The sequence below is a fragment of the Poecilia mexicana genome, unplaced genomic scaffold (assembly GCF_051168715.1).
Source record: "Poecilia mexicana isolate PSO_F unplaced genomic scaffold, ASM5116871v1 scaffold_1, whole genome shotgun sequence".
Lineage (NCBI taxonomy): Eukaryota > Metazoa > Chordata > Actinopteri > Cyprinodontiformes > Poeciliidae > Poecilia > Poecilia mexicana.
Window position 1 is genome coordinate 24919417 of NW_028263370.1, and position 25996 is coordinate 24945412.

At 40.5% G+C, this 25996-nt stretch overlaps 1 protein-coding gene and 2 long non-coding RNA genes across 3 annotated transcripts; 1 reads left to right on the forward strand and 2 right to left on the reverse strand.

Annotated features, from left to right (window-relative positions):
* Window positions 1-412: 412 nt before the first annotated feature.
* Window positions 413-11023, reverse strand: LOC106910131 (stonustoxin subunit alpha-like). The gene is made up of 3 exons (XM_088006841.1): window positions 10946-11023; window positions 10212-10376; window positions 413-9743 (listed from the first exon to the last, which is right to left on the reverse strand). The coding sequence occupies exons 2-3, from the start codon at window positions 10294-10296 to the stop codon at window positions 9040-9042; spliced, it is 789 nt and encodes a 262-aa protein (XP_087862967.1). The 5' UTR covers window positions 10297-10376; window positions 10946-11023; the 3' UTR covers window positions 413-9039.
* Window positions 11024-11077: 54 nt separating this feature from the next.
* LOC148161245 (uncharacterized) lies at window positions 11078-12507 on the forward strand. Its single transcript, XR_015763692.1, has 2 exons — window positions 11078-11416; window positions 11936-12507. It is a non-coding gene; the product is annotated as an uncharacterized LOC148161245 (long non-coding RNA).
* A 161-nt stretch (window positions 12508-12668) lies between these two features.
* LOC148161246 (uncharacterized) lies at window positions 12669-14190 on the reverse strand. The gene is made up of 2 exons (XR_015763693.1): window positions 13707-14190; window positions 12669-13026 (listed from the first exon to the last, which is right to left on the reverse strand). It is a non-coding gene; the product is annotated as an uncharacterized LOC148161246 (long non-coding RNA).
* Window positions 14191-25996: the final 11806 nt, after the last annotated feature.

Sequence of the window (25996 nt, forward strand, 5' to 3'; positions counted from 1 at the left end):
GTCAGTCCAACTGGCTCTGGTGTTGGATAAGTTGTCCAGACCATCCCTTAGTGAATGTCCAGGTTGTCCACCAATGAATTTAGTTCCAGTCCAAACGTCCAGCAGGACTCCATACAGTAGTTTGCTGCATGGCAGTTCCCAGATGTCGAGGAATCAGGATCAGCGGACATCTTAGTGCCTTCAGGTGGCAGAAATCATCGTGTCCTTTTTCGCTTCTTTATCAACTGTCATTGGCTGGTGATGAAGGAGGGACATCATCTGATCTGGCAGGACAGGTTTGAGTTGAGGTCGGAGGTCAGACGCACCGCAGCGAGGCTCAGACAGAGGAAAAGGAAAGAAGCAAATAAGAATCCATTAGGGTTTGTTCGTCTTTCTGTGTCTTTTTTCTTTTTCCAAACATTTTCCATATAACTTTTGTCTTGTGATCGTATAGTGTTTAGCCACTTATTACCCAACATTTTAAGAACTCATAAATCCTTTCCTTATTCAAACACATATAAACATGAAACATGTTAAAAGCTGTAGTCTCTTTTAACCTGTACAATATTAACCTTTAAAATGTAGAATGTAAGTTTATGTTAACTCCATCTGAGTCACGTTTCACCAGAGAACAATGGATTTCTCTAAATTTGTCGATCTTAGTGCTGCAGACTGTGAGGTCAGCGGGCAGCCCTCCTCTCAAAAAGGCCTAAGAGAGACATGAGGCTGGATAATGTCCAGGTCGGTACCTTACTCTGACCTCTGACCCCTCCAGTTATACAGCCAAAGGATCCTTTCACCAAGTTGGTGTTATAATCTGATTACGACACAATATATTAAACATTGTTCTCTGAGGAGAATTTTATTATTTTTATTTTTCAGCTTCTCCTCCTTCAGGAAAGTCATAATTCCACTTTTAGCATACAAGGAAGTTGTTCCCATGTTTTTATTTCAGTGAGACGTCTCTCAACTGGTTTTTCTTTGAAAGTGTAGGAACGCTAAAAAACAAAACAAAACAAACAAACAAAACAAAACAAAACACCAGTATTTCCTAAAAATAATTTTATTTCTGACTTGTGAGGCTTAAACCTAATTTTTAGTAACATTAAAAATTATTTTGCATGCACTGGTTTCATACCGAAATTCAATTTCTTTTATTTATTTATCTTTTACTTAACTTATAACAAGCTGAACTTATGTCCACCATTTCATCAATTTTGTCTGGTGGTTTGTCTTTTTGGGGTGTGGTAGAGTCTGATCATGCTGAGGATTTCTCCTGTTTGTGGTCCCCTCACTTTTGCCCAATCTTTTCCTAATGAGGGTATGGCTGCTTCTCCTGCTTCTACCCCATTTAATCTATATGAATGGATTAATCCAGTCATGTCCTCTATCCACTTATCGGGATCTTCTGTTACAGGCGTTATTCCTTCTACCCCTTTCTGGCCTCTATCAAGGTCCAGGGTGCAAAAACATATAAGTTTTGTGCACCTTCCTCTAGTGAGGGGTACAGTCGTGCTGCTGGGACTGCAGCGGCTGGGACTGGGGCAGACGGAGCTGCTGCAGCGACGGGGGGAGGAGCAGCTGCAGGAGCTTCCACTCCCTGCACCGTTACAGCATTCCGTGTGCTTAGAATGATTTTATTATCTTTCGGTCTAACAAATAGGTTTTTTGCTTCTACGAATTTTTTGTCTTTAACCTTTTTAATTTGTTCTTTCTGGTCTATGGCTGCTTTTAACCATAATTTAGTACATCTCAGCTCATCCTCCTTTTTAGCCTTTATTATTCCCGTTTTTCTTTTTTCACTACTCTCCAAAATTCCAACAATTGTTTGTCATTGATCAATTTTTAGCTTCCATCTATTTTATATTTCTTTTTCCATTTTTTCATGTGTACAATGCTACCAGGAAATCTGGACAGCATGTATTTCTCATCCCCATCGGGGCCCTCAACAAGTGAGGAATTACAAGAATTTGCATTTCCCATTATTCAACTTACTTGCAATTTGAGCTTTTATTTATTTAAATTTAGTCCAGGTTCGTTGACTCCTAGGGAGTCCTATGAACTGGAGATCTTTTCAGTAGGCCAGCAATTAAAAATACCTTGTTGTGGTATTCTCCACTTCAACTCTTTCGAGTGGGAGAATCTCGCCTTTGCATCCACAAGAGGTTTGCTGCTTACAACCCTACTGTGTTATATGAGGTAAAATACTGAGCAGTATTTAAACCTCCAATCACTCTTTCACACACACACACATCAAAGCAGCAAGCAAACAGCAATATCAGCACAGTAATAACAGAACAGTAATAATAAGCTTCCTATCTACGTGAGGACTTACCCTTAAGAGGTGTCCTCTAAGTAAGGAGGCTCTCTAAGAGCCTTTCCTTTTGCCTTTAGTTGAAACTCTGTCAACTGGGACCCTTATAACTTCTTTAGTCAAGCTGGTATCTGACAAGGACTCAAACCTTTTTTTTTTTCTGAATACAGATTTTTAGTCAAAACGCTGTTTAACAAGGATTCTTAAACCTCAGAGTTTTAGTTAAAACGCTGTTTAATAAGGATTCTCAAACCTCAGAGTTTTAGTTAAAACGCTGTTTAACAAGGATACTCAGACCTCTAAAATAGCCATTTTAAAATTCACCTACGTTTCTGTAGTTTTTGGGTTGTCCAGTCGGATCTCGTCACTCCGCCGTTGGCAGACAAAGTCGGACCTACGTCGCTGGCCCAGCAAAGAATTTTGCTTCCTGGGTCTTTCTTTCCAGGTCCAGTTGACTCTGGCCGTGCACGGATTCAGCGCGTCTTCCTCTGCCTGTCAGCGGGGGTTGAGAGATCCGGGTCACGGCACCAAATGATAGGTACTTTTTCTCGAACCTACATAAAAAGACCACAGACAACGTATATGAATTTTATAGACAAAGCTTTTGCAAAAGGAGAACTCTTCGTCACGGCCTCTCCAGGCCGTTCACAGAGAATTCTGATCTCCTTCCACGCGAGCCCCTGTTTTATTGTCAAGCAGAACAACCAAAAGGGGCAGTCAGGAAGAACAACAAAGGTCGTAAAACTTCTAACCTAAACAAACCAGCCAGGTGTGATATCTGATCTACGGTCTGAGCTCAGTTCAAATCTCGGTCAAACTGTCAACAAAGAGGGAGGATAAACAAGAGACAAAATACGACTGCTCACAGGCAGTTAGGAGGTATTCTGGTTGATAAGAATTAAGGTCTGGGAAACACAGAGTTAACTGTTTCACATGAAGATGAAACAGTCAGTCGTAACCTCCAGGTCAGTTTATACACACATAAGGAAGAGAACACTTTAAACTAACAATCACAATAATACTGATGAACATTAGACTGAATATGAACTAAAGTAATAACAAAATGATAATACCAAAAATATCTAACAGTTGACCATGGTTTTAAAACACATTGCAATAAACATAAAATAGTATATTTAAACACATAACGTCTGCTCAGCGGCAGAAGCTTACACACACAGCTGACAGACACACACACAGCTGACACACACACAGCTGACACACACACAGCTGACAGACACACAGAAATGGATCCACGCTTTACAGCTCCTATTTTTGTCCTCTTTTCAACACTTATTACACTACAGAGGATCAGATCGCGATCAACCTTCATTTCATATTCATCCTATGGTGGACCCCTCTCAACACTTTTGTGTTTCTTGAGCAAGTCACAGATTGGCTAACGCGTTCTTTTCAGGGGGCAGCACTCCCCAAGGATAAAACCGACAAAACCTCTCCTTTACCTTCCCCGCGTCCGGGAAAAGCCGGGGACAGCGACCTCCCGCTGCAGTGCCAATCAACCTTTAAACCTAATTCTTCACACCTAAAAACTACTGTTTCTTTTCTATACTCCTATGAACAGTTAAACATGTAGAAAAGCAATATGAAATTTAGACAAACCTGGGAAACAGTACAGTGGTGTATATTAAGGAACAAGTGTCCTTACCTTTCATGTGGGCCCTACACCAGAGTACTGTTCCGGAAAGTCTGCGCCTAAACGGCCAGTCCAATCTCTGCTCATGTGTCAACACAAAACCATCCTCTGCTACCAACTGTTGAGAACGAGAATCTCAATCGATGAATCATAATTTGTATTGACACATGGAGCATAAAATCAGCCAAGAAAAACATTCAGACTTTACTTATTTTATTAACTTTCAGCGCTGAAAGGAGACGCTTTACCATTACATCCGAGAAGAGTTTCTAAAAAGTCTGTGCAGGTCTGAGGAGAAAGAGGAGGGAAGCTGATTATATGGATGGAAGACACTCCCTGAACTCACACCATGTCTCTGTGGCCTGATAAGTTTCTGTTTCTCGTGAGAAATGGACCTTGGTGTCTAACAGCGTGTGACTCTTTCTCGGCCTGGTAAAGCATCTCAACACCTGTCGGCGGTGGTGAAACTTACATCGTATGCCTTGTTGAAGGGCAGGGTAAGGATACAGTTCAGGTCATCTGGCCGAAACTTCAAGGTCTGCTGGATCAATTTCCGTGAGAAGTCTAAACGTGACATTCCAGTTATCTTACCATTTTCATTAAATAAGAAACGAACGCTGTGGTGCCTCCGCATGCCGGCATGAGTAGCTGCCATGGTGGAGGCACCACCCGCTAAAGGTTAAAACCTTTACTAAAACAACAATAAAAGGTTAAAACAATTACACAACAGTAAAATACAACTAAAAGGAAGAGATATTTTTCCACTATTTGTGGTCAATATCTCAACCAGGGACAAAGTTTTAATGAACCTCTTTAAACGGTGGTAACAGCCAAGTCACAAAGACTAACACTATCACCACCCAATGGAGGCGACCACAATGAAATGCAATGACTAAATACCAGGTCTGAGACGACTATAAGCTTCGCACATTTTGTTCTCACTCATGGTTCAAATTAAAAAAAAAAAAAAAACATGAAGAAAGTTGGTAATTCTTTATTTCTAAAAAAAATTAAAATTTCATACTAAGGATTTTAATTTACACTCCAAAATTCAGACAAGTAATAATTTTATGTAAGCAAAATTACATAAAATTAATTTTATTAATTTTATGTAATTTTATGTAGGAAATAGTCCTGTGACTATTTCCTGTGAATAGTCACAGGAAATATGTATTCTTCCCACAATGCATTGTGAGATCTGATTCAGCGCTGTGGGAATATTCACTGCCTCTGTCTAGGACCCGTTGCTATGGTAACTGACTATCTGCACCTGGGCTGGCTCTCTCTGTCAGACAAGATGCTGGTTTCTATACTTGTGAGACACCCAGCGTCGGTCTCAGGGCCCTGACAAAAAACCATAAGCCCCAGGAAAATTTTGAAAACATTTTACAGGAGCAGGCATGTGTATCTATGTCATGACCAACTTTGAGATCAATAGGCCTCTATTTGTGCCTGTGAGGGGGAGTTAAACAGAGTTTTAGAGTCAGACCTCCACTGTGCTGTGTGTGTGTTTCAGAGAAAAATCTTAGTGATTCTGTGAGACACTCAGCCTAAATTTTTCTCGTTTTTCTCAATTTATGTCGTGATTTTATCTCAGAATCCCACTAAAAATAATAGCTCCCTTCTCGGCATCGAGCCGCACGATTTGATACCACTTTTGTGGGGGCACATGCAGCGGTACGAGCCGCATTAACGGTGATGGAAGAAAAATAAATAATCTATACTGCTCAAAAAAATAAAGGGAACATTTCACTTTAATTTTGTGTGTGGCTCCAAATCCAGGCCTCCATTGGTTAATAAATTTGATTTCCATTGATGGTTTTTGTGTGATTTTGTTGTCAGCACATTCAACTTTGTACAGAACAAAGTATTCAATGAGAATATTTCATTCATTCAGATCTAGGATGTGTTATTTGAGTGTTCCCTTTATTTTTTTGAGCAGTGTATAATAATAAAGAGACATTCTATTGGGTATAGAATAGGTGCCTCCATGCAATGCATAGGGAGAGCAGTGACTGACTTGCTCTCCCTATGCATTGCTATGGGCAGGCCCCAATAAAGAGATAGCTTGTAGGGTGTAGAACAGTAGACTCCTGCCATGCATTGCATAGCATTCCCCAATCAGGTTTTCAAACAAAAAGAGAGGGAGAGAGAGTGAAAAAGGTAAGAGGGTTAATTTATAACCCAGTTTTTCTCCGAGAGGTGGGTAGACTGTGTGAGATTATCAACCATTTAGCATAATTAGCTTAGCTACAAACTGTTTGCCTCCTTTTCACTAGCATTAATAAATGCTAGTGAAACTAACTTGTACCTTTTACCACTTAACAGACGAGTCAGTCAGCAGCAGCTCTAACCCACGTCCCTCTTGACCCGTCCTCTCCTGAGTGAAATTAAAACTGCATTATGTAACTTTTATATAAATATATTTTTTTCACATATTTTTTAAAACTGTCATTATGTTGTGACAGTTTGGTATGAGACGTAATCTGTGAAAAATCTATTTCCTCTGCCTTCTCCCAGTGCTACAAGCAACCAGTCAATGGCAGGAGAGTTTTAGTGCTGTCAATCACAATCTCATGTGGTGCTGCTCATCCTTCCTCCCCCTCAATTTGTGCTATTCTGCAGCTAGCATAGCACAGAGCTGTGCAGATTCAAACTGTGAATGCTCAGTTTAGTTAGCATAGCTACCAATGATGGCAGATAAACGGTTTCTTGTAATAAGTTGTTTCTCCACCATTAGCACATTTAGCAGTGAGTGAATGAGGATGATTGACAGCACCCTCCTACTGGTTCTGATTGGTTGTTCTGGTCAGAACGGTTCATTACTTTAACCAGTAATAGTAATTCAGGAAGGAGATGGAGGAGATTGATTGTTTCCACAGATTATCTGTCTCATAACAAACTGCTATGACATGGTGACAGCTTTAACTAATATGGAGAAAACATATTTTTTATTAAAGTTATACTGCAGCCTGAATAAAATGCAACATTTTATGTATATTTTGCACGTTGCTTTTGACTGTTGCTCATGGGGAGACATTTCAGTATCTAAAACTAATAGAAAAAAATAAACAACCTACCTGCATACTGGATGTGGACTGTTGGATGTTAGATTCATGAGCAGTAAATATTGTGCTGATTATCAGTATTGAACCAAAGAAAGCAAAGCAGATGCAGGCCTTTAAAATTGTGACGCTTTTTATGGGTCAAATAGACTCAAAAAATTGTAACAGCAGCTGCACAGGGGGGCCCAAACTTATTTTTTTGTCAGGGGGCCCAAGATTCCTGGCAGCGCCAGGAATGCTTCAGTCAGAAAGCATTAACCAGTTTACTGTAGAACTACAGCCTGAGATCCCACTTCAAAATAGGAGCAGGAACATAAATGTCTAACCACCTGCAGAATTCACAACAGGTGAAAACCAAAACCTCAGCACACGGTGAACTTCACTCAACTGAAAGCTTACAATACAGCCCAGTAAATTATCGCTTTAGAATTTCTGTGGAGAAATTCATTTAGGGAAAGCTAAGCGCACTGAGCATTTTCAAAGTTAGCAAAAACGCTGAACAGCAGGAGTGTGATGGCTGCTTTCACTGACTGAGAAGAAGCCAAATCTAAAGAGCTTTTTGTTTTCTCCGTCTCTTCATCAGACACCTTTGCCAGTAAAGTGGCAGCGATCCAGGACCAATACGCGGACGCCTCCATCGGGAACGTTACAGGAAGTAACGCTGTCAACGTCTTCCTGGGCATTGGTGTGGCGTGGTCCATCGCCGCCGTCTACCACTACAGCAAGGGCCAAGAGTTCAGGGTGGACCCGGGAACGCTGGCCTTCTCTGTCACGCTCTTCACCATCTTTGCTTTCATCTGCATCGCCGTCCTGATCTACCGGCGCCGGCCGGCCATCGGCGGGGAGCTCGGTGGGCCGCGTGTTCCTAAAATCCTGACTTCCTGCCTGTTCTTCAGCCTGTGGTTGATGTACATCATCTTCTCGTCGCTGGAGGCGTACTGCCACGTCCAGGGCTTCTAGGCCACGTGCTTCAAACTGAAATTGCAATTTGGATGGTTTGTCTTCGGTCCATCAGATCATCTGATTGTAACGGGTTCCTATAATGAATGTTTCTGTAAAGACTGAGTTCCTGAGAGGTTCTGGTGGGTTTCAGGTTCCTTCAGGTTCTGGCCTGACAGTCAGAATTTAGCATTAACCAAGATGTTTGGGTCAGCCCTGCTGGTTCCCCTGACTTCCTGTAACATGTCTGTAAGGTTCTGGTTCCAGTTCAGGTTTTCAGTGTGTTGGTGCACACTCTGTGTTCTGGTTTCGGTAGAACCATCTTTAAAATGTTCTGTTGGACCCAGAATGCTGCATGTTTTCCTCTAAGTTATCTTATACTTTCAGATTATATTTAAAGTGAGTTCTTTCAGGTATTTTGAAGTTCAGCCGGGTCCAAACAGCTTCAGGGGTTTTCTTTGAATGTAAGCAGCTTTTCAGACCCTTCAGGCCCGGCGTCCGGCCCGGTTTGGACAGAAAGCCTCTGGATGCGTCTGCAGAGGGCTGCTGACTTCCCTGAGTGATTCCTCCTCCACCTTTAGTTGTGCACAATGTTTTGTCTTGCATGAACTTTGAACCCACCGCCACACAGAGACCTGAGCAGCTAAGAGGTCCCTTCGTCTTTATTCTGCCATGTGATTGGTTGTTGAATGCAGTTTCTCCTCAAAATATTAAAGTTTAGTGAGTGATGATGAGTCGACTTCTGTCTTCAGTGTCTCGGATTTTCCAACTGGGAACGGCTGCCTGGAAACCAGAGCTTTAACTGGGACGTTAAACACACCCTGAATGTTTGGATGATTTACTGGAGTCTGTAATAATTCATAATTATTATAACTGCTTATGGCAATCATTAAATAAACTGGTAATTTAGATGAAAATAAGCCCCGCCCCCAACCGGAAACAAACAGCAACAAGACCCGGTTCCGGCCTCATCTGGATCCGCTTCAACTCGGGTCATTGTTCAGAACCGGTCCGCTTCTTCCTGGAACAAGACTTGGTTTCTGCTCACTCAGGGGTTCTGGCCGGTTCTGGTTCTGGCCCGGTGGGCCTCAGCAGAACCCAGCGTAGCTGGCGGTGGAGCGAGCGCAGAGACCCGGATAGAGCGCCTCGGTGAACTCGGTTCTGAAAGTGTGAACGTGACTCGGCCCGGTTTCAGTCAGCAGGAAGAAGGACAGAACCCCCCCAGCGTGGTCCAAACGGACACGGACCCGCTCATAGCCGTCATCAGGAACATCATAGGTCCACTTCTCCCCACCGTGCCACGCAGTCAGAACATCTCCCTCTGCTGCGAAGAACCAGGACGCCCGGTTCCGCCCAAACGCGGCCCGGCCCGCTCCCTTCCTGGGAACACTTTCGTACGCCAGAGCGACGCCGACGGTGGCCCGGTTGTCGGTGCTCATCCAGTCCACATCGAAGCCATGGCGACCCGTCAGCGCCGCCCGGCTCAGAACCTGCAGCTCCGCGTTGAACCGCTGCGGGTTCTGCGGGTAGTTCTGGTACCGGTCCGAAACCGTCACCCTGCGCAGGTCCGGAGACACGAGGAGCCAGCTGTTGGCGGTGTCTGGGTCCAGGGCGAGGTCCAACGGGTCCGACGGGTCCAACGGGTCCGACGGATCCAACGGGTCCAACGTGTCCGACGGGTCCGATGGGTCCAACGTGTCCGACGGGTCCGACGGGTCCAACGGGTCCGACGGGTCCAACGGGTCCAACGGGTCCAACGTGTCCGACGGGTCCAACGGGTCCGACGGGTCGGCTTTAGAACATGAGACATCAGAGTTCATGTGTTTTTTAATGTGCATTTGTTTAGTTAATAACGCTCAATAAAGTTTCTTTAGAAAAAAAAATGACGAGAGGAAATAGAACTCCTGCTTAAATACATTTCAAAATAAAAGCATGTGCATAAACGTCTAAAAAACTTTTAATGGGTGACAATCAAAACTTCAACACAGATGTTGAACTTTGTCCAACTGAAAGTTTACAAAACAGCCAAGAAAATCAATGATTCAGAATTTATCTGGAGAAATTAATTCAGGGGAAGCTAAGCGCACTAAATGTTTAGGCTAGCAAAACCGCTAACCAAGAAGCTAGCTAAACTGTTAGCACATTAGCGGAAGTCTAACCAGTAACACACCGAGGTTTTGTCAAGTCACGCAAGGTTTAGCAAAAGAAGATGGGGCGGGGCCTACAGGTGGAGCCACTCAGAGAGCAGCTGAGGTCTTACCTGGGGTCAGCTCGCTGGGCATCAGTGCAGTGAGCGGCTGCTCCTGGTCTGAGGACATGTCTCCACCCTGAGAGGACACAAACATCCACTGAAAGCACTCAGCTGGTCTGGACCTGCAGGTAGACCTCCTGAGGACACGTAGTTTAATCCCCCACCTCTAACCATCTGCAGGAAACAGGAAGTTAAATCAGGTTTTTTATGATCCATTCAGGGTCATAAATGTGCATACACCTCCAGACGGCTCAGGATAAAAGTTTCATTTAAATGAGGCAAAAATGAGGCGAAGCTTACTTTTTAGAAACTATATTTTATATAATTAAATTATTGAATACTGACAGATTCCGACATTCTGACAAACTTTCATACTAAAGTTTATTCTTTCACTTAAACATTTGACTTCTGTAATAATACCTGTAAAACTTTGATAAAGAACAAAATGAAGTGAAGTCACTGACTCAAGCTTATATTTATGGTTTGTTCAGAAATCTTTCATTGGCAAAAATACTTTTACATTTTTAAAGCAAATTAAAGGAAAATGGTCCGATTATTTCTTGGATTATTTTTAAAGCATGGTTAATAAATTTAGCAAATATTTCTGAAACCACTGTACGGTCCGTTTAAACCTGTTCTCACCGATGCTGCGTGTTTAAGGAACTTGGAAGCTTACTAAAAATATCATAAAATAAAGAGTCCTCCGGCGGAGACAGGAAGTCTCCACCTGGTGTCGGTCTTACCTGCCGAGCTTCTCCAGTTTTCTGAGCTTCCGGTGGCAGCAGAACCAGGAAGCTGGTTCCAGGAGGGTCCGTTTGTTTACCGCCAGCTGGGAGAAGTGACGGGGAGCCGGTGTGGGAGGAGTTTCCTCCAGAGCGACGTTAGACATTATGGCAGGCCGTTTTAACATAAAATCGGCCTCCCCACTCTCGTATTTCAGATGTCTGAAATTTGTTTCTGATGAGATATACAAGTTAAGCGAGTTAATTAATAATCCTTTAATGGGGTATATGCCACGGACTTCCGTTTTAGCACTTCCGCATTTTTTTTCCACATAGCCTGCTTCCGGTCCACAGGCAACAGGACGTTAACAGTGGCTCCTCAGTCGCTTTAGGACTATTAATGATGCCTGTATAATTCAGACGTCCTGAAACGCTCCAACAACAACAAAGGATTTAAGCTGGATGTGTCAAAACTTCACAATAACTTCAAAGGCAAGTTAATGAATCGTTTGTATTCACCATAATGCCTCATGTCTGACGTAGCTAACAGGGACAAGCTTACAAAGGTGCTATGTAAACGTTCAGTGGTTTGATTATCTGTGCAGTGTGCAATCTACATATCTATGCTTTATAGATATAGATATATATCTATATAAACATATAGATCTGTCTATATTGTGTCCAAGCTATCAGTCGAAGCTGAAGTTAGCTTCCGAATGTAGCATCTAATTCGGAAAATAGCTAAAGGGCGATTACACTTAATTTTTCACTATCTTGAGCTTTCTTAATATGTTGTACTTTAAAAACTACAACACCTAGTCATTTCAAACCTAACTAGATTATTCTGTACTAACAGCAGAATAAATAAAACATTTGTGAAACCTTCTAATTGATTTGTGAAATTTGTAAAATGTCAATAATAGATTCCAGAACGCATTAGATCTGAATTATTAAAGTGGCATTGTTATTTTAACTTCCCGTTTTATTTCTTTTTTTTAATCTTTATTATAGTTGGAGTTGGACAGAGTTCTGTTTGATGGCTTCCTGGATGGAGAGATCGGCTCAGCTAATGTTACCAACAACTTTTCTCCTGCTATTAACGTTTTTGTTTTTCTTTATATAGAAAGTATTTCTATCAGTTGCTCTTTTTCCATTTTGTTTACAGTATTTGCTCTATTTTTTTTTAATTTTTACCTTAATGCTTCCCTGGTCAGGTGAGGTGGAAATGTACATCTTCTTGACAAATGTCAGAACCACCTGGACTGAGCTGGTTAGTCAGATCAATCTGAATCTTTATTTCTCATTAAAACGACTTCTTGTAATTTTAAGACATTGTTATAAAATTGCATCTTTATTCTGCTGCAACGATGACTAAATTCTTGCAATTAAAATTTCTTGTATCCTGACCGTAATGCTCCTTTATACAACTCACAGAACAGATGATTGAAATAAAGGCACTTTTTGAAAATATTTTCTGTGATTTTATGATGGAAATTGAGGATGTGAGGAATCGATTAAAATCAAATCTGATATGAAAAAAAATCTTGTAAGTCATATCATCCAGCCTTATTCAGTATATTAAATTATATAACTAACTACATATTGCTTAATATTCACATTTCTTTGCTGGTTTTACCCAAATGTGTTGAATTTTAACATCTCATTTGAATTCCTCATCTACATGCAAATACTTGATATAAAAACTGAGAAATGGGGGAAAAAAAGGTTTGTGAAATGTAGAGTATTACAAATGAGATTCAGTTTTATTGTAGGTACAAACAGGATAAAAAGAACAGTGAATATATAATATAATATGATGAAAACTCGTCACTCTGGAGGAGAGGAAGAGGAGAGAGGAAGAGCAGCTCAGCCCCGTCCAGGATGACCATCAGGGTAGCCAACAAAGTCTGTAGGCAGATTTTTGCATATCTGGTGCTCCAGTTTCAAGATCATAGTTTAACCAAGTAAATAAAAAGTTATTCCACGTTGTGATGATCCGTGGACTGATGGACGCCATCAGCAGGTCCAGGTGCTTGGATCCAATGGAAAGGTAATCGGCACTGTGATCATGGCTCAGAAACACGAGGTGTTGCGATGCAAACCTGAAAAATTAAAAACAAACAAAAAAATAAGCGTCCATATTTAGCTGCACAACATAATCAAAACTAATAAATCCTCGGCTCTTTTTGAGAGTTTTGCTTGATAATAAATTGACAATATCTCAGGAAATTAAACGTTTAAGTGAAATAGTTCTGGTATCACAAAGAAACTGCAAAAACTGTTTCAGAGGTGTAACAACACTGAAGTCACTGAGTAAGAGTGAACTAAAATACTACTTAGAAATGCATGTTAAAATCTGAATACTCTTGAAAGTGTGCAGCTGAAATTAATTTAAACTACTAGCAGGCAAAGCACAGTGTTCACCTGATATCTGTACCAACAGTAATACAAACAGCAAAGGTAGATGTCATATGTTCGGGATTCGGGAAATACGTGATTTGTACCATTTGTTCTGTGGGTTTTTCATGTGGATCGGTGAAAGTTAAACGGCTGTAAAGCGAAGGTTTTGGACCTTAATCTGACCGACTACCTGTGTGGTTTGGATCGGGCTGAAGCGTTGCTGCTCTCGGCTGTTCTTAAATTACCTGCTCGGTATCGGAGGGGCTCCGACTGCATGTTAAATGTATTTTATATATGTCATATAAACAAAAACTAAGGAGCTGCCTAAGAATAATTTCATACTCCGTATAACACAAACGCATCAACACACGTATTGACTTACCTTGTGCCGAATCGCTGCCTCTGTTCTCAGCCTGTTCCCGTAGCAGTGGATTTCCTCCGGCATTATTTTCCTCCAACAAATTATTCCACTAAACGAACCACGTACAGCTTCCTTTATATCCCCCATCTTCCCATTTCTGACGCTGGATCTTCAATATCCTCAAGCTTTGAAATAGCAGGCAGCTACAAACCGCGTGTTAGCTGTAGTGGCTAAGTTTTGGCTACAGCCCGCTGTCGCCTTGATATCAGCTGGAAAATGAAAAAACTAAGCACCGGATGGTACCGACTAATTACTGGACACAACGGCACACCACAAAACTCAGTCGTTGTACCAGCAGCTCACAGATATTTTAAGTTTTGCGTCTTTTTCATGGTACAGATCTTGCAGCTTTGGCCAAAAACAATAGGAGCAAGCAGGACCCGGAACCAACCTATGTGGAATAAATTCAAACGGAAATACGTCACCACCTCTCGTGGCATATACCCCATTGTTTCTGATTTCCCCTCCTCAATTTAAGGAAATGTTGCTGCCAGAGGTTTGGCAGCCAGAGCGGTCAGTGTCCAGACGTGGATTTAATGTCTACATTATGTGAAATAAAAGTTTAAATTGCTCTGTGTAATCTAGGCCAGTAAAGCGGGTTCTGGACAGATGCAGCAGGTCTGCAGGACGGCCGTGGTGCTCCGGACAGACCTCTGGGTCAGACATCCAGGCAGTCCCTTTGGACCTGCCAGCCGGTTCTGGTGACGAGGTCAGGTCGATACTGGATCTGACTTGGATGCGAAGGGAAACTTAAGGAGTGAATTCTCATGGATCCGATCAAGCCCGGAAGTTTTCATGAATGAAATTCATGATGAAATTCTAACCCAACCAAATCCTGAGGAGCCAATAGTTGGTTTGGTAAGGTGAAATCTCACCTTACCAAACTATTGTAGATTAAAGTAATCAGTAGAATGAAGCTCTGCTAGCTTCAGCTGCAGATCTGTGCATCAACAATGCAAAACACCGCAGAAATGTGCAAAATAAATAGCACTGAAACTTTTTTCTAAACTATTTTATCTCTGCCAAAACACGAACTTCAGGGGTTAGCTCAGCTGCTACGTCCAAGTAAAAAACCAGGGAACAGTTAGCTGCTTGGCTAACAGCTAGCAGTGTGTGCGCGGCTAGCACATGTTAGCTTGGAACGTAGCACATCCGGTTAGCAGTGGTCTCCACAGCATCAGGCTGACGTTCGCTCAGATGGCGGCCGGGCCGACAAACATCCTGACTCCTCATCACTCAGAGGAATAGCAGTGATGTTCATTGATGTCTATAAAGCCATGAGTCTAAATCTAACTTAATTTAAGGGGGCCTCAAAACAATCAAGATCTGTCTAATATTTCAACATCCACTAAAGTTAAAACTGGCATAATTAAATTAATATTTGCAACACTCCTCCTTTTGATCTCTGATATGAGATCAACTATATAAATGCCCTGAATCCCAACACATGGAGGCTGCCAGCAACCAAAGACAATCTGATATCTGGAGAATTAGACCTTCTGCTTGTCACTGTACAGTTCCCACCAGCTCCAGGCTCCTTTCTAAAGATTATCATAAGTGATCAAATAGATGGCACACAACAACATACACATGTAAAACAGCAGGAGAAATGAAGTTCCTCTAAGTGTCAGCTAAGCAAATGCTAAGGCAGAACCAAGAGGGCATTAATGCTTTAGGAGAGGATGTTCCCTGCACACAAATCAAACGCCCAAAATCATGAAAGGGATAACACTGAAGTTCAGCATAAAATGATAAAACATTAACGATTAAAATGCACAAAGAAATTAATCCCTAGAAGGAAACTACAAAGAAAAGTCCTGCAGATTATGGTTGTAATATTTTGTTGTTCTTTTTCAAGGTAATGAAGCCGGGATTAATACAGCACACAGAGCTTCAAATAGGAGGGCTTCTTTATTCTCAAAAAGACATTTTTTCTCCGAGTTGAAAAAATGAGGTTCAATATATGGAGAAATAAATGGCCCGTATTTCGAACGGTAGAAAACCTTAGTTTCGGCGAAATGGCGGGCTAACAACGCGGTTAGCACTAACAGAGGAGAAACAGCTTCACATACAAGCTGAAATCAAACCACAGCGCATAACAAACGGCAGTGGCACCTCTAGAAGAGGACAAACGGAAAAACATGACATTAGCTTCATCTCTGTAGCTTTGTCCACGAAAGATAATTCAGTTCAAACATTAATTACCGAACACTTGGATCCTTCTCTCATGTGGCCATAGAGTCGTCTCCCCATAGACATGAATATGTAGATGCCTCATGGAGCGGGTCTGTCTGTTGCTGCGATACGTCACAGCATCCGCCATATTGAATGTGGCATTTCTGCCAGTAAGCTAATACAGGTAAGTGGACCGAACTTCAGAAAGTGCCGTTCTACAAAGTAGTTTAAGTTAATACTGTCATGATTTGTGGTTTGGTGAGGTGAGGGAAGACGCAGGCAGACAAGGATGAAGGTGAATGATGGTTTAATGCAGTGGTCCCCAATTGGTACCGGGCTGCGCAAGAAATAATTAAATATTTCTGTTTTATGTATTATTTGAGTCTGGAGGATCTTTTATTTTGAAAATCCTTTAACCGGATTCTCTCGCCAACACTGAGCCACAAGCAGCAAAATGAATAAGAAACAGATCCGATGTCTTTGGAAAGTTTCTTTGCAAAGGGGAAAAGGCCCAGAGAAGAGACAGGAGGATGGATTTATCCCGGACCGGTAGGTGAGTCAAACATTACAAGCCGCTCTGTGTAACATGGCGACCGGCTGCTGATGAGGCAATGAAGCTTCAAACTGCTTCACCTCGTAGAGACCAAGCAGGCTGTGGATATAAGCAACACTTCGGGTGTCATTGTCTCCATCACTCCCAGATGGACCGTCTGGTTGCAGAGAAACAAGCTAAGGGCTCCGTTAGTCTTTATCGTGAGTTAAAATTTTCACGAAAGTAAAATGTTCGTTTGTTTTTGTGGCGCATCTGTATCTTATTTTGAAGGGACATGTAAACGTTACCATAGCGACCAGAGTCAGAGCGTTTGGGCAGTGGAGAGGAGATGAGTAGAGCTGTGAGTCTTAAGTCTGGTTTAGACAGAAAGATTTAAGGATGTCGGCTGATTCTCCAAACCTCTGTGACCACAAAGCTGATAAAAGTACAACAGGTTCGATCGGTTCGTGTTCAGCCTCAAGGCAGGAGCAACACGAACCGATTCCAGTCACAAACATCCCGATTCCAGAGGATAATCCAGTAAAACCCCAACATAACGGGAATTTAGAATAACCAAACATGGATGACGATGTAGAAGCAGTAGTGACAGTTTGTGGAGACATTTTAAGAGATAAAAGAAACAAAAAGAAAAGGCGGTGGATAAAAGACAGCGGGAGCAGCAGCTCTATCTGCTGTACTATGATTTGGAGGTGACTGTGTTTTCATAGTTAACATTTTTAACTGAATAAACATGAACATATATTGTTGTGGCTGCTTATTCGTTCAGTGTAAGCCACAATTATTTAACAAGCTTCCGTTTTTCTTCATTGACCTTCATTAGCTTAGCTCTCAGTTAGTTAAAGAAATACTTACAACATCCATACAAAGTCTGACGAACTTTACTTTTCTTTGAACAGATGTTACAGATGATTCTTTAATCTTGCACAGCATTCCACATGTAAAGTAACGTAACGGTCAAAAAACTGTATAGAGCTTAATTGAATGCGCCACATTCAACTTCTTTTCATAAAACAAAACAAAAAGTGTCAAGGCACTTTTACACAATTTCAATTACGTCCATTAGGTGGCGCTTTTCTACAAAAAACATAAAGAAATGGAATCTTATTATCAAATATCTAAATATGCAAACAGCATACATAATAATCAATAATGTTACAAACTGACATTTTTAGCTCTTACATATATAATAATGACCTTTACATATAATAAGAAACATTTCCACATATCATCTCCGCGATATGTCAGCTGTTTGGGATTCCCCTCTGTTCTGACGTCACCGCGCGTTCTGATTGGCTACCTGTCACATTCAGCAGGTTGTATTCTCGTTCCCAGTCAGGGAAGGGAAAACCCCACAGGCTGCGATGAAAAGGCCAAGACAACCCAAATTGGGTATATTCAGGATTTAGCGGGAACGCCAACATGCAGAAGCCTGATCTGATGGTTCACCCTAACCTCCCCCCTGGGCCGCAACAAAATTTTCAAGTCTTGACCGGTCTGTGGTAATAAAAAGGTTGGGGACCACTGTTTTAATGAATAATCCACAGACAACAATGGGCAGCAAGACACAACGAGGATCCGACAACAGGTGGGAATAAATACACTGGGAGGGTAATCAAAGAAACGAGACACAGCTGGGAACAATCAACAGGGAAAACAGACTAATACTAGGGATGTGCCGATCAGGTTTTTTCCTGCCGATACCGATACCGATCACCCATGAGGGCCGATACACCGATACCGATCACCGATACCGATCAAATAATAATTTTTTTTTTTTTTTTTATCATTAACATTACCGGTTACATTATGTGGAAAAAGGAACCATGAATTCACCTTAATTTAGACAAAAACTTGTTTTTAATAACTTTTTTCAAGAAGAAAACTAAACAAAACAGGCATTGTGCAAATTGTACTGCTATTGATAAAACTATCTTTAACAGACTGATAGCATATGAAGGCTCTGAAGAGGCTAAATAATGCAAAGAGCCAAAATAAAACCTCTCAACATTGCCAAAAATTCAAGTATAAAACTTAACATTCAAAGGCAAAAACAGGTTCCATTACAATAAACAATCCAGAGTTACTGAATGAAAACTTCCTGTTAGCATGGCGGCTAGCTGGTTACTGCTAGCTCTGATTGGCTGTTTCTGACTGAGCGGAGTAATTATGCAGATCAGGGAGGAGATGGATTATTTTTTTAGAGATTATCTGTCTCATGTTAGGACAGCGAAAGTTTTAATACGTGTGTGTAGCAGCATAAATGATGCGCTGCCACTTTAAGGCCAATTTCAGCTGCTGCATATAAGCAAGCCTTCACCTGTCATGAGGCTGCTTGCGTCGTGACGTCAACCAAATCTGCTTCCTTTGTTTGCACTGTTCTGGCCTCCTTTGCTGCACCTCCAATATTTGGACCGATCTGTCCGTTCATTTGCTGACAGGAAGTTGCACTGCATCTAGGCGGAATTGGGGATCTGATTATTTGGCAGTGCAGTCATTTATCAGGTCACAGCCTTCTGACTCATCAGCATTGCACCTGGAGTGACACTCGCTGCTGTTTTGCCTACTTATAAATTGTTTTAAAATACTAATCTGCACTTTCCCTGGGGATAAAGTGCAACATTGTAGGGCTATTGTATCTGTTTTACTTGTATCGTTTCATTTTCTTGTCTGTCTTTTAGGGATTGAGGCTTCTGTGGTGGCGGTGTCTTGTCTTGTGTGTTTTGTTGGAGCACCTTTTTCTTTTGTTTGCTGTGTTTTTGTAGTGTCCAGGGTGGTCCCCATTTTCTGCACTGGATGTTGCCCCTTCCCTCACTACTTCCCCCATCGGTAAGCCTCAGTTTCCTTTTAAATTTAGACATTTTATTATCTTGTCAAATGCATTCACTGTTTTAACCATTCAATTTCAGATTATTGGGAATTTAAAAGATATTTTGAAGTTTAATAAATTTTGTAGAACTTTCTGAATCTTGTCTCCTCATTTCCAGTAGAACTTACCTGTGTCCTTACTACATTATATTTTCTGGATTTATTCCAGGTGGCGTTGTTGGTCATCGTAACCTTTAATATTTTATATTTGGGTTCATATTAAGAAAATCCACCCCCCAGGTTGCCACATGTGTAAAATGTATTTTTAAGTTAGATGCTGCAGCTTTAAGCAGGTTCGGTGTGAGAGTCACTACCAGGTGGAGCAGAAGCGAAGCTCCGTCTGTCAGATATTACTACCTGTAGCGTAGCAGCGGTTCAACAGGAGAGCAGAACCAGCGTCTGACATCGCAGCTCGAAGACTTAAATCATTTTCCAGGTTATTTGTTTAGCTTTCTGACCGTCATGCTAATCCGGGTGAGTGTTTGTAGCTGTGCGCTGCTTTACCTGCTGTCTGATCCTCCGTATGTCTTTTTTACTGCAGTGAGCCTCGATGTAGCCAAACTCCGTCCAGTATCTCATTGTTTTTATGTCATATTAGCTTCGTTGTGTTGATGCATTTTGACCTGCTTCAATTTTCCGCTGCAACACGCAAACTTCCCCATTCACTCAGTGGTTATAGTTCCACATCGCTTAGGATTTGTTGCTGCGCGTTTGCGCAGAGTGAAGGAAAGAGGAGACCAGCTGCACAGGCAGGCTGGGAAATGAGATGATCGGTATCGGCAACAAGAGCCAATGATCGCCGATCACCGATCATGCACTTTTTCACGGAAATCGGCCCGATTATGATCGGTGACCGATCGATCGGCACACCTCTAATACACAGAAAAACCTCAAAATAAAACCCAGATCACAACCAATACCTGTCATTGATACATTTTGAAATTGATTAATAAAGACAGACCTTTACAGTGTTTAATTAAAGAACATATTTACATAATTCCATAATTTAATTTACATTTAACATTTCAAGACAAGAATCAAATAATTTTCTTGTATTTATTTTTTATACATTTTTGAGAAATGACTTTTGATTTATAAATCAGTCATTGTCAAACATTAAACTACATATTTTCTTACTTTTTTCCAGAGAAAAATATTTATTACTGTATACATCAACTCTGCTATTGACAGCAAAGAGTGAAAATAATTCTAACAGAGTAAATTATTTTTATTTCATTACATAAGCTACATTAATACACTAATACTTCAGATTGAGATATTTACACAAAGTGAAAGAATAAAATATTTATTATACTGGGAGCACTGGTCACAGGCTTCAGTCTGCTGGTCTCACTGGGAGAACTCAATGACTTCTGAGACGTCCTGGTTCTCAGGCTGAAGCCGAGGATAAAAGAGAAATGATCCAAAAGTGAAAATACATATATGTTTCCTTCACCTTCATAACAAGCCATTTTCAGCATGTTGGGCTCTGACTCGTAGCATCTTTATAGCTAAATACCGACATGGAGAAGCTGAGCTGGAAACAGACTGAAGAGCAGCAGCTCCAGCTCTGATCCTGACTGATCTTTCCTCACTAAATCCTCTGGTTTCTAATGAACTTCTCCTCTAACAGCGGTTTCTCATCAGCTCTCATTAGAAAACAGTGTGAAAACGTTAGCTGCTATGCTAACAATCAGCGGTTATTTCGGGCCAATTTAGCTACATAGGAAATATTTCTCGGTTGTTTAGAAGCGAATTTCTGGCTGCAAAGTAATTCTGATCTTTCATCCTTACCTGGGGAAGGTGATGGTGAATCCAGTTTGTTTCGTAAAACGGTTGAAACACACAGAACAGGACTGAAGGAGCTCCGATCTGCTGCCACATACAAGATGGCGGACGCTGTTACCTACGACTCAGCGCTCAGTGAGGCGTCTAGTATTCATGTCTGTGGTCTTCCCCACCAGGTCTCGGATAAAAAATGTCCTTCTCTTCCGTTTTACCAGTTAGTGCCACCATAGAGATAACATAAGGGTAGACCCCGCATTGGCTGCTCCACGCAGGAAATACGGCGGCCATCTTGGAGCGGTACACCCTCGTACTTTGCTGAACCAAAACCAGAAGATGCCTCAGTTCTGCTCGGCTTATTCGTGTTTAAATCTAAGAACTGTTGATGTCAGGGACTGGGGGATAACTTTTCACAAGTAAGAATGACATATTATTCTTAGTAGGTTGTGAATGTAATATTACTTTGCTGTATTTATGCCCACCAGCGAAATGACAGCAAATGTTAGCTATCGGTCTTCAGCCGGAGATTTGATGACAGGAATATGTTTCAAACAGGCCTGCTCACAATTTCAGTAGCTTTGGTTAATTATCATTATCAACAAATCTTAATCAAATTTGGAGTTTTATGTTCTTTGAAATATGAAGATCAGAAATAGTGAGTGTAACGTTTTTCTGAATGCTACACGGCTTCTGAAGGCAACAAGGCTCCTTAGTTTCAGCTGCTACCTTTTTATTTTTGCTTTGTTATAACCGTTATGAGCAGATCAGCCAGTACAAAATAACTTCAATGAACTCACTAAATAACAGTATATGAATAAAATAACATGGACCTCATTCGGACAATGTTTTTGTGTACACACTCCCAGATATCACGTTTTTGTTTTAAAGGTTTCCAAAGGATAAAGAGATGAGGAAGAGGTGGGACATAGCTTTGAGGAGGGATGGATATTCATCTGTACTATGCAGTGAGCATTTCAAAACGGAGGATTTTGACAAAACTGGTCAGATTGTCAGACTGAGAGCTGATGTGATACCATCTATTTTCCTATATGGGGTTAGGGGGCTAACCCTTACCCTCTTTAGATGGTGTAAAAATGTAATGAACATGTAAATATTCTTGTCACAACAGATAAGTATGTATGTGTGTATGTGTCTATATATTTTATATATATGTATATATTTATGTAAATATATACACACATATATAATGAGATTATCTGAATATATACATAATGTGTGTGTGAATAAATTTCATCTTTGGTTGTATCTTGTAAAACATGTCATACTTTAAAATATTGTATTCCACCAAAATTATTTAAATATGCTAAACTATACGTTCCTATACATGCAGTTTTAATAGCTGTATGCCTAAAATTTAAATACGTGACAATGTGATTACTATTCAGCGTGTTATGATCTATTAAATGCGCTGACACTTCATTGTGCCTGCCAAACGCATAACTCTCCAAGATGGCCGCCCTAAATCTCGTCAGCTCCAATAGGCGAGAGCGGCCATGAGCGTCTATCCTTATATTATGTCTATGAGTGCCACAATACATAAACGAGGTTTTTTTCTATTTCCGGTCATTTTAGACCTGTGTAACAACAGCACCACATGCTGACAAAAACAAGAATTACAACCAGTATGTGAAATAAGAGTAGTATAGAAGTATACTTAGTCCTACACAAACAGTTTCCAGGTGAGAAGTTCCGGTTGTTAAGGTGGGCGTGGTGTATGGAAGTAAATATGTGCCATCAGAATTTGAATAAAAAAATGCATCTGAAACTTGAATGTTGTATATTTGCGCTTACTTTTTCAATTTAAAAAAAATTCAGTGTCATTATTAGTACATGTTTGCAATTTTCATTTGTTAAAAAAAATTACATTCCTATTTCAAAGTGATGAAATTTCTATATTTATATTTTTTCAGTGTTAAAAAAATTCAGCATATAAAAAATTTCAACTTTTAAAAATTCAAATGCAATATTTTCAGTGTCCTAAAAATTCAACTTGCTCAAATTTGCTGTCTCAAACTCAGCATCTAAAAATCCAAAATCACCTGATTAAATTTGACAAGACAGTCCCAACGTAACGAGAGCGAATACACAGCTAAACTAGGCACATTATACCCAATGACAAAGTGCCTGTGAAATATGATTCATTTGGTGAAAAGAGACTTATTTGACCTGAAATCAAAACTCTCTAACTCGTATGATAAGTTGGGCAATGTCACCTTGAATCAGCAGTACCTGTAAAAAAAATCTGATTAAAAACATTTTCTTGAAGCAACAGTAGCTGTGAAAGAAATATAACTACAAAGTGTGCATTTCCTATGAAAATGCAAGTGTGAATGCTCAATGTTGAATGCTTTTGGTGATAATGGCAAAAGCATGATTACAACAAATGTATTGCCAAGGTTACTGTATTTATTTACAACTCTACCAGCTGAGGTGACGGATAAAGACTTTGGAGAATGGGATAAAATTATATTGAGATCCATATGGCAAGGAAGAAGACCACAGATTAGATTCAGAACTCGTGGTCATCGAAGGACAAGGGGCCTTACCCTGTCTAAGAGCTAGTATGTAGCAGCACAGCTTGGTATTCTCCTGAACTTAAGCAATCCATTATACACTGCCAAGTGGAAAGGCATAGAATGTGTTATGTCACCCACGATACCTCTACAAGCCATGATAAATTTATTTATCTGTAGGGAGGAGTCAAATCCAAGGCTAGGATTATCTCTGGACATATGGAATGAAATTATTTTAAAATAAGGGCTGACAGAGCAGAGCAGAGTACTAAGGTGGATTGAGAATGAATCAGTTTTTATACTGATGTAACAGATAAAAGATTCAGTAAATGGGAAAAGGGTCCAAATATATTCTGGGAGGTGGTTAAGAAAAATACTATACAAAGCTTTGAAGAAATAAAGAATACATATGATTTAAACAACCAGGATCTCTACAGGTACTTACAATTGAGGCACTATTAAAAAAGATAAATTTAAATGAGTTGGAATCTGTTATAATTAAGATGTTTATTTCAGCAAATGAATCAACCTTGAGGAAGAAAATTTCTAAATTGTACACAGGATTGAAAAATGTGAAGAAAAGCAAAGCAACAAACATAAAAGTAAGATGAGAAAAAGATGCTAACTGTGGGCTTTTGCAGGAGAACTGGGAGGAGACATGTGGGCAACAGGGGAGAACATCTTGTTCCCTTTCCTGGAGACAGTTTGGCTGGAAGAATATTGTAAGATATTTCAGTAAACCAGCACAAAGAAAATACCAAGATCCAAGATGTTGGAGGCCTTCATGGTGTCCTATTGGCAGAATTTAAAGAATTGTATGGAAAAGGTGCTGGGGGTGAATATTCCACTTATATTTAACGTTCTGCACATGGGAAGAGGGGTGGAAAAATTAACAAGAGCATCTGATAAATACAGCATATAGCAGCTCATCCATGTAGCCTGATGTAGCAACATTTAGCTAGACGATGTCAGACAGTCAGAAGTTTTAATTATTGTTATCAAACTCGGTGTTTTGAAGCCAAAAATACCTCAGAAATATACAGAACCACCCTGAGAATCACCTCATTTAAAGTTAAACTCAGTTTCACACAGAGAGCCCGGCATAAATGTCTGGCTGTTGAACTGGACCGGTCCAGGTCGCTATCAGGCTAATTTCTGTTAGCAGCTTTACTAATCTTTACATCACCAAGGCTCATTAAAACAAACCTTTATCTGGGCTTTTTTCTGTTCTTCCTCCTTCTTCTCTCCCTCCCTGAAGGATGAGTCCTTTTCTGAGACATTGTTTCGCTAACTTAGCTTCTGACCGGAGCTTTGGACGTTTGGATGCTCATTGCAGCTCATGGTACCGGCGAGGCTGCGGTACCTACCGCGGCCACCAGGGGGCCCAAGAGAAATTTAGTTTTTCTTTTTATTCATAAAATAATGATTTCTACATACATTATCAAATATATATTATTGTAAAAACAAATCACTTTATAGTGAAATTGTCTGTTTTTGATATTATAATGACAGAAATTATTACTATAACAAAATAAAACTAAAAACTGAGCTCCATTGAGGGACCTTAGTGGGCCCTAAGCGGCTGCTTAGTTTGCTTATGCCTGGCCTCAACAGAACCGAACAAACTGACTATTCATGTGTAGCCCAAACGGACTTTTTCCTGAAGCCAACTGAACTTCAGAAACTTAGTTTAGCTCAAATGCTAAAACTAAGCATTTGAGCTAAGTTTTAGGAATTCTATATAAATATTGATAGAAGATAATCAAATCTAAAAATTAGGCGTTTGTTGTAAATATTTGGAGGTGTGTATATGATATTCACCAAAAATAATTTAAAAAAGCTAACAATAAAAATTCTGTTTTAACTAGTTGACATTTCTCCATCCTTATCCATTAAAGTAATTTTAAAATTCTTTCGATGGAATAAAAACCCCTCCAGATTAACAATCCCAAAGCAGGTGAACAAACTTTTCTCTCATATCTTTTTATCAAACTGGATAACCATTGTGAATAATTTTGTAGGAAATTTCTCTTTATTATTTAGGTGTTTCTTTGGAAGCAACCAACTCCACTTCCAATTTCTATTTTCAAAAATGTTGGACTGATAAAATATTGAAGTTGCTGAAAAGACAAAATGTGACATTTCGTAACGTCTCGTTGGTTTTCTTAGGCCAGTCAGTGGCACTGGGACGGCGCCAAACACCCGGAACGTTCCTTCTGGTTTACTTCTCTCGGTCCTTTTTTTAATTTATTTTTTTTATTATTACAATAATATGTACAAGTTACGTAAACAGTAACTAAACGAACGATGAGGCTTAAGGAAGGTAACAGAGCAAAAAT

Coding starts and splice junctions, on each gene's coding strand:
- LOC106910131 (XM_088006841.1), bottom strand. CDS start 10,296: ATGTTTGTGTCCTCTCAGGGTGGAGACATGTCCTCAGACCAGGAGCAG. Junction 9,744..10,211: donor GCCCAGCGAGCTGACCCCAG/GTAAGACCTCAG, acceptor CATGTTCTAAAG/CCGACCCGTCGGACCCGTTG.